The sequence below is a fragment of the Dromaius novaehollandiae genome, chromosome 30 (assembly GCF_036370855.1).
Source record: "Dromaius novaehollandiae isolate bDroNov1 chromosome 30, bDroNov1.hap1, whole genome shotgun sequence".
NCBI classification, from domain to species: domain Eukaryota; kingdom Metazoa; phylum Chordata; class Aves; order Casuariiformes; family Dromaiidae; genus Dromaius; species Dromaius novaehollandiae.
In genome coordinates this window covers 404,523-421,286 of record NC_088128.1, presented here as the reverse complement: position 1 = coordinate 421,286, position 16,764 = coordinate 404,523, and the positions used below count along the sequence as shown (strand labels likewise).

At 68.7% G+C, this 16,764-nt stretch overlaps 2 protein-coding genes across 2 annotated transcripts in view; one reads left to right on the top strand and one right to left on the bottom strand.

Annotated features, from left to right (window-relative positions):
* Positions 1-8,598, bottom strand: KIF22 (kinesin family member 22). Its single transcript, XM_064499489.1, has 11 exons — positions 8,516-8,598; positions 7,270-7,414; positions 7,069-7,196; positions 6,864-6,994; positions 4,701-5,316; positions 3,755-3,788; positions 3,058-3,115; positions 2,366-2,500; positions 1,012-1,176; positions 158-217; positions 1-61 (listed from the first exon to the last, which is right to left on the bottom strand). The coding sequence occupies exons 1-11, from the start codon at positions 8,526-8,528 to the stop codon at positions 20-22; spliced, it is 1,527 nt and encodes a 508-aa protein (XP_064355559.1). The 5' UTR covers positions 8,529-8,598; the 3' UTR covers positions 1-19.
* A 5,962-nt stretch (positions 8,599-14,560) lies between these two features.
* Positions 14,561-16,764, top strand: part of MVP (major vault protein) — a 35,654-nt gene continuing 33,450 nt past the window's right edge. Inside the window, exon 1 of the mRNA XM_064499508.1 lies at positions 14,561-14,727. The gene's annotated coding sequence lies outside the window, so the exon portion shown is untranslated. The remainder of the gene's footprint in view (positions 14,728-16,764) is intronic.

Genomic DNA, 16,764 nt, shown 5'->3' with positions numbered 1-16,764 from the left:
TCCGGGCGGGGGCGACTCTTTATTGGCTCTCGGGAGACTCCAGGGCTTCGGGCAGGTTGGCCTGGGGGGAGGGGACGCATGTCACCAGGGTGTCCCTGGGTGTCACCAGGGTGTTCCCCGCGTGTCCCCCCCCCCCCCCCGCGGGGCGGGCGCTCACCTCGAGCAGGGCGGCCACGGTGGCGGCGCTGAAGCCGGGCACCTCCGCCAGGTCCTCCAGCTGCGGGGACAACGCCGGGGCCACCCGCGGGTGACACGGGGGTCGGGGGGGCACCCGGGGGTGGAAAGGGGGGAGGACAAGGGGGACAGGGACCCGGAGGGTGTGACGGGGACCCAGGGGTGGCACTAGGGGGGGACAGGAGACCCAGGGGTGGCACTGGGGGGTGACGGGGGACCCATAGGTGACACTGGGTGACGGGGGGGTGACGGGAGCCCAGGAGTGGCACTGGGGGGTGATGGAGACCCAAGGGTGGCACTGGGAGGGTGACGGGGACCCAGAGGTGACACTGGGTGACGGGGGGGTGATGGGAGCCCAGGAGTGGCACTGGGGGGTGATGGGAGACCCAGGGGTGACACTGGGTGACACTGGGGGGTGACAGGAACCCACATGGCACTAGGTGACATGGGGGGGTGACAGGAGACCCAAGGGTGACACTGAGGTGACCTGGGGGGTGTCAGGGGACCCAGGGGTGACACAAGGGGGGTGATGGGGACCCAGGGGTGGCACTAGGTGACATGGGGGGGTGACAGGAGACCCAAGGGTGACACTGGGGTGACCCGGGGGGGTTATGAGGGTCCCATGGGTGGCACGGGGGGGGTGACAGGAGACCCATGGGTGTCACTAGGTGACATGGGGGGGTGACAGGGGACCCAGAGGTGACACTTAGGTGACACAGGGAGGTGGCAGGGACCCACGGGTGCCACCAGGGGAGGTGACGGGTGCGCGAGGGAACCCATGGGGCGACGTAGGGTGACGCGGGGTGACGCGGGGGGACACGCGCGGGTGACACTCACGCGGGCGAAGGGGCCGCGGTGGCGGCGCCAGGCCAGGAGGCGCCGGGCCCGGCGGGTGCCCACCCGCCGCAGGGCCCCCGGGTCCCCGTTGAGCCCCCGCAGCACCCGGCGCCCGGCGGCCGCCAGCAGCTCGGGGCGACGCCGCGCCTCCCAGCCCCCCCCGCCCTGCGGGGACACCGTGGTGGCACCCATGGGTGCTACCCGGCACCCACGGGGGCCCCCACCCACAGGTGACCCCCCCCCAGCACCCATGGGTGTCCCCAGGGCCCATAGGTGCCCCCCCACCAGCACCCATGGGTCCCCACCAGCACCCATGGGTGTCCCCAGGGCCCATAGGTGCCCCCCCCAGCACCCATGGGTCCCCACCAGCACCCATGAGTGTCCCCAGTGCCCACAGGTGACCCCAACCAGCACCTGTGGGTCCCCACCAGCACCCATGGGTGTCCCCAGTGCCCATGGGGGCCCCCCAACACCCATGGGTGTCCCCAACCAGCACCTGTAGGTCCCCACCAGCACCCATGGGTGTCCCCAGTGCCCATAGGTGCCCCCCCACCAGCACCCACGGGTCCCCCCACCCACAGGTGATCCCCACCAGCACCCATGGGTGTCCCCAGTGCCCATGGGGGCCCCCCCCACCAGCCATGGGTTCCCACCAGCACCCATGGGTGCCCCCCACCACCGCTCCTGGGTGTCCCCAGTGCCCACAGGTGACCCCAACCAGCACCCATGGGTGTCCCTAGTGCCCATGGGGGCCCCCCAACACCCACAGGTGACCCCAACCAGCACCTGTGGGTCCCCACCAGCACCCATGGGTGTCCCCAGGGCCCACAGGTGCCCCCCCACCAGCACCCATGGGTCCCCCCACCCACAGGTGTCCCCAACCAGCACCCGTAGGTCCCCACCAGCACCCAAGGGTGTCCCCAGTGCCCATGGGGGCCCCCCCCACCAGCCATGGGTCCCCACCAGCACCCATGGGTGCCCCCCACCACCGCTCCTGGGTGTCCCCAGTGCCCACAGGTGACCCCAACCAGCACCCACGGGTGTCCCCAGTGCCCATGGGGCCCCCCCACCACCTGTGGGTGCCCCCCACCAGCACCCGTGGGTCTCCACCAGCACCCCTGGGTGTCCCCAGTGCCCATGGGTGCCCCCCACTAGCACCCCGGCTGTCCCCAGGACCCATGGGTGCCCCCCACCAGCACCCACGAGTGACCCCCCAAACATGGCTGCCCCCACCACCACCCTTGGGTGCCCACCATCACCCATGGTGCCCCCCCAGCACCCACGGGTGCCCCCACCACCACCCATGGTGCCCCCCCAGCACCCATGGGTGCCCCCCGCCGCCGCCAGCACCCACCTTCCTGCGCAGCAGCACCACGGGCGCCTCGGCCGGGGACACCCGGACGCCTGGGCCCTGGGGCGGGGAGGGGGGCGGGGTGCCGGGAGCCCCCCGGGGTGCCGCCGGCGTGGGCGGGTGCCGGGCCTTCAGCTTCTGCGGAGGAGCAGGGGAGCACCCATGGGTGTCACCGGCAGCCGGTGGGTGTCACTTGTCCCTCCAGGGGTGTCACTGGCACCCAGTGGGTGTCACTTGTCCCCCCATGGGTGTTGCCAGTGCCCGGTGGGTGTCACTGGCACCCAGAGAGTGTCACTTGTCCCTCCAGGGGTGTCACTGGCACCCAGTGGGTGTCACCAGCACCCAGTGGGTGTCCCTTGTCACCCATGGGTGTCACTGCCACCCGGCAGGTATCATTTGTCCACCCACTGGTGTCACCGGTACCTGGTGGGTGTCACGGCACCCACGGGTGTCCCTGGTCCCCCACGGGTATCACTGGCACCCGTGGGTGTCCCTGGTCCCCCGTGGGTGTCACCAACACTCAGTGGATGTCACCAGCACCTGTGGGTGTCCCCAGCACCCATGGGTGTCCCCCTCGCCCGCGGGTGTCACATGCACCCGGTGGGTGTCCCCAGCACCCGAGGGTGTCCCTGGTCCCCTGCGGGTGTCCCCAGCACCCATGGGTGTCCCCGTCGCCCGCGGGTGCCAGCGCTCACCTCCAGCAGCTCCTGGGCGTCGTCGAGGCGGCGCAGCAGCGAGGGGGACGCCGGCGCCCTGGGGACACGGCGGGGGGGCACCCGTTAGCCGGGGACCTCCCAGGGCACCCTGTGCCACCCTAGGGACCCCCCAAAGCACCCCGGGGACCCCAGGACACCCTAGGGACCCCCCAGGACCCCCCCGGGCACCCCGTGCCACCCTAGAGAACACCCCAGGCACCCTGGGGACACCCCAGAGACCCCAGGACACCCTAGGGACCCCCCGGGCATCCTGGGGACACCCTGGGGACCCCCCCCGGCACCATGGGGACACCCTGGGGACCCTGCGCCACCCTAGGGACCCCCCCAGGGGTCCTCTGCCACCCTAGGGACCCCCCAGGGCACCCTGGGACACCCTGGGGACCCTGCGCCACCCTAGGGACCCCCCCAGGGATCCTCTGCCACCCTAGGGACCCCCCAGGGCACCCTGGGACACCCTGGGGACCCTCTGACACCCTAGAGACCCCCCAGAGCACCCTGGGACGCCCTGGGGACCCTGTGCCACCCTAGGGACCCCCCCGGAGCACCCTGGGGACCCTGTGACACTCTAGGGACCCTCGAGGACACTCTGGGGGCCCTGTGCCACCCTAGGAACCCCCCTCGGGCACCCTGGGGACACCCCGGGGACCCCCCAGGCCCCCCACCCATGGGTGCCTACCCGGCCTGCGGGGTGTCGGGGACGTCAGCGGCACCTGCGGAGGGAGCGAGGGGGTGAGGGGACCCCAATGTCCCCCCAGTGTCCCCTCTGTGTCCCCAGTGTCCCCCCATGTCCCCAATGTCCCTCCTTGTCACCCCCACAGGTCCCCGGCGCCCCCCTGTCCTCACCGGGTCCCCAATGTCCCCCTTTGGCCTCACCCCGGTCCCCAACGTCCCCCAACATCTCCCAATGTCCTCGCTTGGCCTCATCCTGGTCCCCAATGTCCCCCAACGTCCCCCAACATCTCCAAACATCCCCCTGGTGACCTCACCCTGGTCCCCAACATCCCCCTTGGCCTCACCCTGGTCCCCAATGTCCCCCAACGTGTCCCCCCCGCCTCATCCTTGTCCCCAACATCGCCCAATGTCTCCCAACATCTCCCAATGTCTCCCCAGTGGCCTCACCCTGGTCCCCAATGTCCCCTGGTCTCCAACGTCCCCCCTTGGCCTCACCCTGGTCCCCAGCGTCTCCCCTTGGCCTCACTGTGGTCCCCAACGTCCCCCAATGTCCCCGCTCGGCCTCACCCTGGTCCCCAGCGTCTCCCCTTGGCCTCACTGTGGTCCCCAATGTCCTCCCCTTGGCCTCACCCTGGTCCCCAATGTCCCCCAACATCCTCCTGGTGGCCTCATCCTTGTCCCCAATGTCCCGCAACGTCCCCCCTTGGCCTCATCCCTGTCCTCAATGTCCCCCAATGTCCCCACTTGGCCTCACCATGGTCCCCAACGTCTCCCCTTGGCCTCACCCTGGTCCCCAACGTCTCCCCTTGGCCTCACCCTTGTCCCCAACATCCCCCAACGTCCCCCCGGTGACCTCACCCTGGTCCCCAACGCCCCCCCTTGGCCTCACTGTGGTCCCCAATGTCCCCCAACGTCCCCCAACGTCACCCAACGTCCCCGTTTGGCCTCACCCTGCTCCCCGTCACCCGGCTCCGGCTCCGACGGTGGCTCCGGCGGTGCAGCCACCACCACGTCGCGGTTGACGACGCCGGCGGCAGCGGCGGCAAAGTCGAGGGCGGCGCGAGCGGCGGCGGCCTCGCGGGGCCCCGGCGCCACGGCGGCCAGCAGCAGAGCGCGGGCCGAGCCGCCCAGGGCGTCGCGCAGCGCCCGCGTCAACTTACTGTCGCGGTACGGCACCGGGTGACGCCGCCGGCGGCCGTCACCCCGCGCCAGGGCGGCCACCACCCGCCGCAAGGCCCCCAGGGAGGCGTTGATGGCACCGCTCTCGCGCAGGCGGCGCCGGCCGGCGTTGCCCGTGCGCCGGTTGTCCTCGGCGCCCGCCAGGTCCCCCAGCAGCAAGGTGACGCCGGGGGGGCGCAGGCGGAGCAGCAGCAACGCGTGGCCCCGGCTGGAGGCGGCGTTGAGGCGGGTGGCGGCGGCGCGGCGGCGGCGGCGGGCGGCGGGGACGAAGAGGCGCTCGAAGGCGGCGGCGTCGCGCACGGGCACCTCGGTCAAGCCCGGCACCGCCGGCGGGGAGGTGTCGCGGAGGCGTAGCGGGGGGCCCGGCGGGGCGAACAGGTCCACGAGCTGCGCGGGGTGGGGGACGGGGTCAGCCGGGGTGGGAACGCGCGGGTTTGGGGGACAAAATGGCCGACAGGGTGGAAAACGTGTGGGTTGGGGGGACAAATGGCTGATGGGGTGGAAAACGCACGGGTTGGGGGGACAAAATGGTTGACAGGGTGGAAAAAGCACGGATTTGGGGGACAAAATGGCTGACAAGATGGTGGCACCTGCTGTGGGGTCACCCGGGGCAGAAACGCACGGGTTTGGGGGGACACAATGGCTGACAGGGTGGAAAACATGTGGGTTTGGGGGACAAAATGGCCAACGGGGTGGAAAACGTGCGGGTTGGGGGGACAAAATGGCTGACGGGGTGGAAAATGCGCAGGTTTGGGGGACAAAATGGCCGACGGGGTGGAAAATGCGCAGGTTTGGGGGACAAAATGGCCGACAGGGTGGAAAAAGCACGGATTTGGGGGACAAAATGGCTGACAGGGTGGAAAACGTGTGGGTTTGGGGGACAAAATGGCTGATGGGGTGAAAACACACAGGTTTGGGGGACAAAATGGCCGACGGGGTGGAAAACGTGTGGGTTTGGGGGACAAAATGGCCGATAGGGTGGAAAACGCACAGATTTGGGGGGACAAAATGGCCGACGGGGTGGAAAACGTGCGGGTTGGGGGGACAAAATGGCTGATGGGGTGGTGGCACCTGCTGGGTGTCACCCTGAGGTAAAAACACCCAGATTTGAGGGGGACAAAATGGCTGACAGGGTGGTGGCACCCGCTGGGCGTCACCCTGAGGTGAAAACACCCAGATTCAAATGGGAAACGAAGGGTGATGGGTGGCAGCACCCACTGGGTGTCACCCTGAGATGAAAACACCTAGATTTGAGGGGGACAAAATGGCTGACGGGGTGGAAAAAGCACAGATTTGGGGGGACAAAATGGCTGACAGGGTGGTGGCACCCACTGGGTGTCACTCTGAGGTGAAAACAGCCTGGATTTGGGGGGAAACGAAGGGTGATGGGTGGCAGCACCCACTGGGTGTCGTCCTGAGGTAAAAACACCCAGATTTAAGGGGGACAAAATGGCTGACAGGGTGGTGGCACCAACTGGGTGTCACCCTGAGACAAAAACACTCAGATCTGAGGAGACAAAATGGCTGATGGGGTGGTAACACCCACTGGGCGTCACCCTGAAGTGAAAACACCCAGATTTGAGCGAAACAAAATGGCTGACGGGGTGGTGGCACCCGCTGGGCGTCACCCTGAGGTAAAAACACCCAGCTTTGAGGGGACAAAATGGCTGATGGGGCGGTGGCACCCGCTGGGTGGCACCCTGAAGCAAAAATATCCAGATTTGGGTGGGAAACGAAGGGTGATGGGTGGCAGCACCCACTGGGCGTCAACCTGAGGTGAAAACACCCAGATTTGAGGAGGACAAAATGGCTGACGGGGAGGTGGCACCCGCTGGGCGTCACCCTGAGGCAAAAACACCCAGATTTGGGTGGGAAAGAAAGGGTGGGTGGTGGCACCCCCCGCCGCGCAGCACCCATGGGTGCCCCCGCCTCACCCGCTCCTGGTAGATCTCCAGGTAGGACGCGGTGACAGTGGCACAGGGCCCCGCCAGCCCCAGCAGGTCCCGCACGGCCCGGGGGATGACGCCCGGCTCCTCGGCGCTGCCCAGCATGGTGTAGGTCTTCCCTGGGGACGCAAACGGGGTGCTCAGGGTGCTGGGGCACCCATGGGTGCTGTCGTGCGGCGGGGGGGGGACTCACCGGCGGCGCTGGGCCCGTAGGCGAGGACGGTGACGTTGCGGCCCTGCGCCAGGTGGGACAACAACGGGCGCACGGAGCCCAGGTAGACGTCGCTCTGCGAGGCGCCGGGGCCGTAGACGGCGTCGAAGCTACAACCGGCGACAAGGGTGACGCGGGGGGCACCCATGGGTGTCACCCGGCGCCTTTGTCACCCTGTTTTACCGGTACTCGGTGGCGCCGGGGCCGTGGAGGAGGCGGAGGGTGCGGGCGTCCACGGGCAGCACCCGGGGCTCCTCGCCGGCGGCGCCGGGCCGCAGCCGCACGCACACCTGCACCCGGTGCCCCCGGCACCCATGGGTGCTGTCGCCTGTGGGTGCGGGTGACAGCCCCCCCCCACGGTTAGCCCCGGTGTGTGGCCCTTGGGGGTGTCCCCCCTCTTGTCCCCCCCCTCAGGGCTTGTCACCCCCCCTCGGGTTGTCACCCCCCCCTCAGGGGTTGTCACCCCCCCTCAGGGGTTGTCACCTCCCTTGTCACCCCCCTCAGGGCTTGTCACCCGCCTTGTCACCCGCCTCAGGCCTGTCCCCCCCCTCAGGGCTTGTCACCTGCCTTGTCACCCCCCTCAGGCCTGTCCCCCCCCCTCAGGGCTTGTCACCTCCCTTGTCCCCCTCTCAGGGGTTGTCACTCCCCCTTGGGGCTTGTCCCCCCACCTGGTCCCCCCCCCAAGAGCTTGTCCCCCCCTTGTCACCCTCCCCCAGGGCTTGTCCCCCCCCCAAGAGCTTCTTCCCCCTTGCCACCCCCCTCAGGGCTTGTCCCCTCCCTTGTCACCCCCCCAAGGCTTGTGTCACCCCCCTTGCCAACCCCCCAAGGCATTTCCCCCCCCTCAGGGCTTGTCCCCCCCACCCGGGGCTTCCCCCTCCTTGTCCCCCCCCAGGGCTTGTCCCCCCCCAAGGGCTTGTCCCCCCCTTGTCACCCTCCCCCAGGGCTTGTTCTCCCCCCCAGGGCTTGTCTCCCCCCCCAGGGCTTCTTCCCCCTTGTCACCCCCCTCAGGGCTTGTCCCCTCTCTTGTCACCCCCCTCAGCGCTTGTCCCCTCCCTTGTCACCCCCCCAAGGCTTGTGTCCCCCCCTTTGGGGCTTGTCACCCCCCTTGTCACCCCCCCCAAGGCATTTTCCCCCCTCAGGGCTTGTCCCCCCCACCCGGGGCTTCCCCCTCCTTGTCCCCTCCCCCCAGGACTTGTCCCCCTCCTTGTCACCCGCCCTCAGGGCTTGTCCCCTCCCTTGTGACCCCCCTCCGGGGCTGTCCCCCCCCCCAGGGCTTGTCCCCCCCCAAGGGTTGTTCCCCCCCCCGTCGCCCCCCCCAGCATTTGTCCCCTCAGGGCTTGTCCCCTCCCAGGGCCACCCCCCCCCCCGGGGCCACCCCCGTCCCGCTCCCCGTCTTCCCCCCCCCACCCCCGGGCGCCGCCGCCGCGACCTGCCGCCGCCATCGCGCCGCCGCCGCGACCGTTTGAACGAGGCGCCCGCCGCCGCCCCGCCCCGCCCCCCGCGCCGCCGCCGCCCAATGGCAGCGCGCCCCGCCCCTCCCGCCGCCCAATGGCAGCGCGCCGCCGCGCCCGCGTGCGGAGGGGAGGGGGGGGGGGAAAGGAGCGGCGCGTGGCGCATGCGCGCCGCCGGGGCGGGCAGGGCGCGCAAAATGGCGGCGCCGGTCGCCTAGCAACGGCGAGGCGGGAAGACGTGGGCGGGGGGGGGGAGGGAAAATGGCCGCCAGCGGCGCCGCCGCCCTGAGGGGATTCACGGGCCTGGGGGGGGCCGGCGCGGCCCTGGGGCACCTATAGGCCCTATAGGGCCGTAGCTCCTGCCCCCCCCAGCCCTGGGGCCCCTATGGGCCCTATAGGTCCATAGTTCCGCCCCCCCCAGCCCTGTGGCCCCTATAGGTCCCCTGCCCTATAGCCACCCCTGGCCCCTATAGTTCCTATACCCCCCTCACCACCTTTCTAGCCCCCCCTCGGCCCCTATAGCCCCCATACCCCCCTCGCCACCCTCCTAGCCCCTCCTTGGCCCCTATAGCCCCATACTCCACCCTCAGAGCCCCCTCCTCGGCCCCTATAGCCCCCATACCCCCTTCGCCACCCTCCTAGCCCCTCCTTGGCCCCTATAGCCCCATACTCCACCCTCAGAGCCCCCTCCTTGGCCCCTATAGCCCCCATACCCCCCTCGCCACCCTCCTAGCCCCCCCTTGGCCCCTATGGCCCCCATAACCCCCTTGTCACCCTCATAGCCCCCCCCAGCCCCTATAGAGCCTATACTCCCCTCACCACCTTTCTAGCCCCCTCCTTGGCCCCTATAGCTCCATACTCCACCCTCAGAGCCCCCTCCTTGGCCCCTATAGCCCCCATACCCCCCCTGCCACCCTCTTAGCCCCCCCCTTGGCCCCTATGGCCCCCATAACCCCCTTGTCACCCTCATAGCCCCCCCCCGGCCCTTATAGCCCCCATACCCCCCTTGCCACCCTCCTAGCCCCCCCCTCGGCCCCTATTGACCCCATGGCCCCTATAACCCCCTCCCCAGACCCACATTTCCCCCTCTTGGGCCCTATAGCTCCTACACCCCCCTCCGCACCCCTACAGCCCCTCCCCGGGCCCCTAAAGCCTCATATACCCCACCCCACTCCCACAGCCCCCCCCCCAGCCTGCATAGCCCCCATACAACCCCCCCCCAGCCCCTATAGTCCCCATACCCCCCTCCCAATCCCCACATCTCCCCCCTTGGCCCCTATAGCGCCCATGCCCCCTCCCCCACCCCCATAGCCCCCACACAGTCCCTATAGCTGCCATACCTCCCCAACCACACAGGCCCCCCCCTTGCCTCCTATAGCCCTCATACCACCCTCCCCACCCCCACATCTCCCCCCTTTGCCCCTATAGCCCCCATACCCCCCCATATCCCTCCTCCTCAGGCTCTATAGCCCCCATACCCCCCTCCTCCCCCCCACAGGCCCTCCCTGCACCTATAGCCCCTATACCTCTCTCCTCATCCCCTCAGCCCCCCCATGGCCCCTACAGCCCCCATGCCCCCCTCCCCCACTGCCACCCCGACCTCCATAGTCCCCATACTGTCCTCCCCACCCCCACGGCCTCTATAGCCCCCATACCCCCTTCCCCACCCCCACAGCACCCCCCTTTGGGCCCTATAGCCCCCCATACCCTCCTCCCTGCCCTTTCCAGCCCCTATAGCCCCTCCCCCCAGCCCCTACAGCCCCCACACTGTCTCCCCCCCCGCCCCTATAGCCTCCCTGCCATCCTCCAGCCCCTATAGCCCCCCCCACTGCCCCCCTCCCCCGCCTGGCCACTATAGCCCCCCCCCAAGCCATCCTCCGGCCCCTATAGCCCCCCCCCCCACTGCCCTCCTCCCCTCCCTGGGCCCTATAGCCCCCCCCACCGCCCCCACCCAGGCCCTATAACGCCCATACCGTCCCTGCCTGGTCCCTATAGCCCCCATACTGTCCCCCCCCAGCTGCTATAGCCCCCCCTCCACTGGTCCCTGGCCCCTATAGACCCCACCACCCCCCTCCCTGGCCCTTATAGCCCCCCTGCCAACCCTTGGCCTCTATAGCCCCCCCAGCCCCTATGGCCCCCATACTGTCCTCTCCCCCCCCCAGGTCCCTATAGCCCCCCAGGCACCCCTTGGTCCCTATGGCCCCCCTTGCTCCCCCCCCAGCCCCTATGGCCCCCATACAGCCCCTCCCTTCCCCCTCAGGCCCCTATAGCTGCCCCCAGCCTCCAGCCCCTATAGCCCCCCCACCGCCCCCCTCCCCATCCCTTATAGCCCTCCCGCACCGTCCTCCAGCCGCTATAGCCCCCCCACTGCCCCCCCAGTCCCTATGGCCCCCCCCCCGGCCCCTATGGCCCCCATAGGGCCCCTCCCCCCCGGGCGGGGCCGGCTCCGGTTCTGCCCCGCGGCGCCGGGAGCCGCCCGGGGGGGGGGGGGTGAATAACCCCGGGGGGGGGCAATAACACCCGGGGGGGCGAATAAACACCCGGGGGGGGGAAATAAACCCGGGGGGGCAAATAAACCCGGGGGGGGGAAATAAATCCCCTGGGGGGGTGAATAACCCCGGGGGGGGTAAATAAACCTGGGGGGGGTGAATAAACCCGGGGGGGGTGTGAATAAATCCCCGGGGGGGTTAAATAACCCGGAGGGGGTGAATAAACCCGGGGGGGTAAATAAACCTGGGGGGGGAAATAAACCCCTGGGGGGGTGAATAAATCCCCGGGGGGGGTTAAATAACCCGGAGGGGGTGAATAAACCCGGGGGGGGGGAATAAATCCCCTGGGGGGGGTGAATAACCCCGGGGGGGGAATAAACCCGGGGGGGGAATAAACCCGGGGGGGGGGCGAATAACCCCCCTGGGGGGGTAAATAAACTTGGGGGGTGTGAATAACGCGGGGGGGGGCGATAACACCCGGGGGGGCAAATAAACACCCGGGGGGGGGAAATAACCCGCCTCGGGGGGGGTTAATGAACCCAGGGGGGGATAAACCTCGGGGGGGAAATAACCCACCTGGGGGGGGGATAAATCCCCGGGGGGGGTGAATAAACCCGGGGGGGGGAATAACTCCGGGGGGGGTGAATAAACCCCGGGGCGGGAATAACCCCCCCGGGGGGGAAATAAATCCCTGGGGGGTGTTAAATAACCCGGGGGGGGGAATAAATCCCCGGGGGGGTTAAATAACCCGGGGGGGGGCGAATAAACCCGGGGGGGGAATAAACCCCCTGGGGGGGTGAATAAACCTGGGGGGGAAAATAAACCCCTGGGGGGGTGAATAAATCCCCGGGGGGGGTTAAATAACCCGGAGGGGGTGAATAAACCCGGGGGGGGAAATAAATCCCCTGGGGGGGGTGAATAACCCCGGGGGGGGAATAAACCCAGGCGGGGGCGAATAACCCCCCTGGGGGGGTAAATAAACTTGGGGGGTGTGAATAACGCGGGGGGGGGCGATAACACCCGGGGGGCGAATAAACACCCGGGGGGGGGAAATAACCCGCCTCGGGGGGGTTAATGAACTGGGGGGGGGATAAATCCCAGGGGGGGAAATAACCCACCTGGGGGGGGGATAAATCCCCGGGGGGGGTGAATAAACCCGGGGGGGCGGGAATAACCCCCCGGGGGGGGAAATAAATCCCTGGGGGGTGTTAAATAACCAGGGGGGGGAATAAATCCCCGGGGGGGGGGTTAAATAACCCGGAGGGGGTAAATAAACCCGGGGGGGGAAATCAACCCCTGGGGGGGTGAATAAATCCCCGGGGGGGGTTAAATAACCCGGAGGGGGTGAATAAACCCGGGGGGGTAAATAAACCCGGGGGGGTGAATAAACCCCTGGGGGGGTGAATAAATCCCCTGGGGGGGTAAATAAACCTGGGGGGGGGAATAAACCCCTGGGGGGGGTGAATAAATCCCCGGGGGGGTAAATAACCCAGAGGGGGTGAATAAACCCGGGGGGGTAAATAAACCTGGGGGGGGAATCAACCCCTGGGGGGGTGAATAAATCCCCGGGGGGGGTTAAATAACCCGGAGGGGGTGAATAAACCCGGGGGGGGTAAATAAACCCGGGGGGGGTGAATAAACCCCTGGGGGGGTGAATAAATCCCCGGGGGGGTTAAATAACCCGGGGGGGGCGAATAAACCCGGGGGAGGTAAATAAACCCGGGGGGGGTGAATAAACCCGGGGGGGGTGAATAAACCCGGGGGGGGGAATAAACCCCGGGGGGGGGTGAATAAATCCCCGGGGGGGTTAAATAACCCGGAGGGGGTGAATAAACCCGGGGGGGGTAAATAAACCCGGGGGGGGTGAATAAACCCCGGGGGGGGTGAATAAATCGCCGGGGGGGGGTGAATAACCCGGAGGGGGTGAATAAACCCGGGGGGGGTAAATAAACCCGGGGGGGGTGAATAAACCCGGGGGGGGTGAATAAACCCGGGGGGGGTGAATAAATCCCCGGGGGGTTAAATAACCCGGAGGGGGTGAATAAACCCGGGGGGGGGTGAATAAACCCGGGGGGGGGAATAAACCCCGGGGGGGGTGAATAAATCCCCGGGGGGGTTAAATAACCCGGAGGGGGTGAATAAACCCGGGGGGGGTAAATAAACCCGGGGGGGGGTGAATAAACCCCTGGGGGGGTGAATAAATCCCCGGGGGGGTTAAATAACCCGGGGGGGGCGAATAAACCCGGGGGAGGTAAATAAACCCGGGGGGGGTGAATAAACCCGGGGGGGGTGAATAAACCCGGGGGGGGGAATAAACCCCGGGGGGGGTGAATAAATCCCCGGGGGGGTTAAATAACCCGGAGGGGGTGAATAAACCCGGGGGGGGTAAATAAACCCGGGGGGGGTGAATAAACCCCGGGGGGGGTGAATAAATCGCCGGGGGGGGGTGAATAACCCGGAGGGGGTGAATAAACCCGGGGGGGGTAAATAAACCCGGGGGGGGTGAATAAACCCGGGGGGGGGTGAATAAACCCGGGGGGGGTGAATAAATCCCCGGGGGGGTTAAATAACCCGGAGGGGGTGAATAAACCCGGGGGGGGGTGAATAAACCCGGGGGGGGGTGAATAAACCCGGGGGGGGGAATAAACCCCGGGGGGGGTGAATAAATCCCCGGGGGGGTTAAATAACCCGGAGGGGGTGAATAAACCCGGGGGGGGTAAATAAACCCGGGGGGGGTAAATAAACCCGGGGGGGGGAATAAACCCCGGGGGGGGTGAATAAATCCCCGGGGGGGGTGAATAAATCCCCGGGGGGGGTAAATAAATCCCCGGGGGGGTTAAATAACCCGGAGGGGGTGAATAAACCCGGGGAGGGTAAATAAACCCGGGGGGGAAATAAACCCCTGGGGGGGTGAATAAATCCCCGGGGGGGGTAAATAAACCCGGGGGGGGTAAATAAATCCCCGGGGGGGTTAAATAACCCGGAGGGGGTGAATAAACCCGGGGAGGGTAAATAAACCCGGGGAGGGAAATAAACCCCTGGGGGGGTGAATAAATCCCCGGGGGGGGTTAAATAACCCGGGGGGGGGAAACCCGGGGGGGTAAATAAACCTGGGGGGGGAAATAAACCTGGGGGGTGAATAAACCCGGGGGGGGTGAATAAATCCCCTGGGGGGGTAAATAAACCTGGGGGGGGGAATAAACCCCTGGGGGGGTGAATAAATCCCCGGGGGGGTTAAATAACCCGGGGGGGTGAATAAACCCGGGGGGGGGAAGTAAACCCCTGGGGGGGTTGAATAAATCCCCGGGGGGGGGGAATAAATCCGCGGGGGGGGATAAATCCGCGGGGAGGGGGGTGAGGGGGGGGGGGGGTTGGTCCTGCCCCGGGGGGCGTGGCCGGGGGCGTGGCCGGGCGGCGGGGGCGGGGCCGGGCGCGATGGGGGCGGGGCCGGGCGCGGCGGGGGGCGGGGCCAGGGCAAAGGGCTGCGACGCCGCTTCCGCCCCCGGGGCCGGAGCTGCCCCCCCCCCCCCCCAACCAGGCCTCCTGCCCCACGGCGAGGGGAGCTGCCCCCCAACCAGGCCTCCTGCCCCACGGCGAGGGGAGCTGCCCCCCAACCAGGCCTCCTGCCCCCCCGGCGGCTGCGGCTGCCCCACGGCGAGGGGAGCTGCCCCCCCCCCGGCGAGGCCTCCTGCCCCTCCCTGGTGAGCCAATCTGCCCCACGGCGAGGGGGGTCTGCCCCATGGCGAGGGGGTCTGCCCCACGGGGAGCCAATCTGCCCCACGGCGAGGGGGGTCTGCCCCATGGCGAGGGGGGTCTGCCCCATGGTGAGGCCTTCTGCCCCACGGGGAGCCAGTCTGCCCCACGGCGAGGGGGGTCTGCCCCATGGCGAGGGGGATCTGCCCCACGGGGAGCCAATCTGCCCCACGGTGAGGGGGGTCTGCCCCATGGGGAGCCAGTCTGCCCCACGGCGAGGGGGGTCTGCCCCACGGGGAGCCAGTCTGCCCCACGGTGAGGGGGGTCTGCCCCACGGCAAGGGGGGTCTGCCCCACGGGGAGCCAGTCTGCCCCACGGTGAGGGGGGTCTGCCCCATGGCGAGGGGGATCCGCCCCATGGTGAGGCCTTCTGCCCCACAGGGAGCCAGTCTGCCCCACGGCGAGGGGGGTCTGCCCCATGGCGAGGGGGTCTGCCCCACGGGGAGCCAGTCTGCCCCACGGCGAGGGGGGTCTGCCCCATGGCGAGGGGGGTCTGCCCCACGGGGAGCCAATCTGCCCCACAGCGAGGGGGGTCTGCCCCATGGCGAGGGGGGTCTGCCCCATGGCGAGGCCTTCTGCCCCACGGGGAGCAAATCTGCCCCACGGCGAGGGGGGGTCTGCCCCACGGGGAGCCAGTCTGCCCCACGGCGAGGGGGGTCTGCCCCATGGCGAGGGGGATCTGCCCCATGGTGAGGCCTTCTGCCCCATGGGGAGCAAATCTGCCCCACGGCGAGGGGGATCCGCCCCATGGGGAGCAAATCTGCCCCACGGCCAGGCCTCCTGCCCCACGGCAGCTGCATCTGCCCCACAGCGAGGCCTCCTGCCCCACAGCAGCTGCCTCTGCCCCATGGCGAGGCCTCCTGCCCCTCCCTCGTGAGCCAATCTGCCCCACGGCGAGGGGGATCTGCCCCACGGGGAGCCAATCTGCCCCACGGCGAGGGGGGTCTGCCCCACGGCGAGGGGGGGTCTGCCCCATGGTGAGGGCGTCTGCCCCACGGGGAGCCAGTCTGCCCCACGGCGAGGGGGGGTCTGCCCCATGGCGAGGGGGGTCTGCCCCACAGGGAGCCAGTCTGCCCCACGGCGAGGGGGGTCTGCCCCACGGGGAGCCAGTCTGCCCCACAGCGAGGGGGGGGTCTGCCCCACGGGGAGCCAGTCTGCCCCACAGCGAGGGGGGTCTGCCCCATGGCGAGGGGGGTCTGCCCCACGGGGAGCCAGTCTGCCCCACGGGGAGCCAATCTGCCCCACGGCGAGGGGGGTCTGCCCCATGGCGAGGGGGTCTGCCCCACGGGGAGCCAATCTGCCCCACGGCGAGGGGGGTCTGCCCCATGGCGAGGGGGGGTCTGCCCCATGGTGAGGGGGGTCTGCCCCACGGGGAGCCAGTCTGCCCCACGGGGAGCCAATCTGCCCCACGGCGAGGGGGGTCTGCCCCATGGCGAGGGGGATCTGCCCCATGGCGAGGCCTTCTGCCCCATGGGGAGCAAATCTGCCCCACGGTGAGGGGGATCCGCCCCATGGGGAGCAAATCTGCCCCACGACCAGGCCTCCTGCCCCATGGCAGCTGCATCTGCCCCACGGCGAGGCCTCCTGCCCCACGGCGAGGGGGATCTGCCCCCCAGTGAGGCCTCCTGCCCCACAGGGAGCAAATCTGCCCCATGGTGAGGGGGATCAGCCCCATGGTGAGGCCTCCTGCCCCACGGTGAAGGGGATCTGCCCCACGGGGAGCAAATCTGCCCCATAGCGAGGGGGATCCACCCCATGGCGAGGAGATCTGCCCCACGGTGAGGGGGGTCTGCCCTCCGGTGAGCCCATCTGCCCCATGGAAAGACGGATCTGCCCCACCGCAAAGGGGGTCTGCCCCATGGCAAGCAAATCTGCCCCATAGCGAAGTGGGTCTGCCCCACGGTGAGGAGGATCTGCCCCACAGGGAGCCAGTCTGCCCCATGGCGAGGTCTGCTGCCCCACGGTGCGTTCTCCTGCCCGACGGCA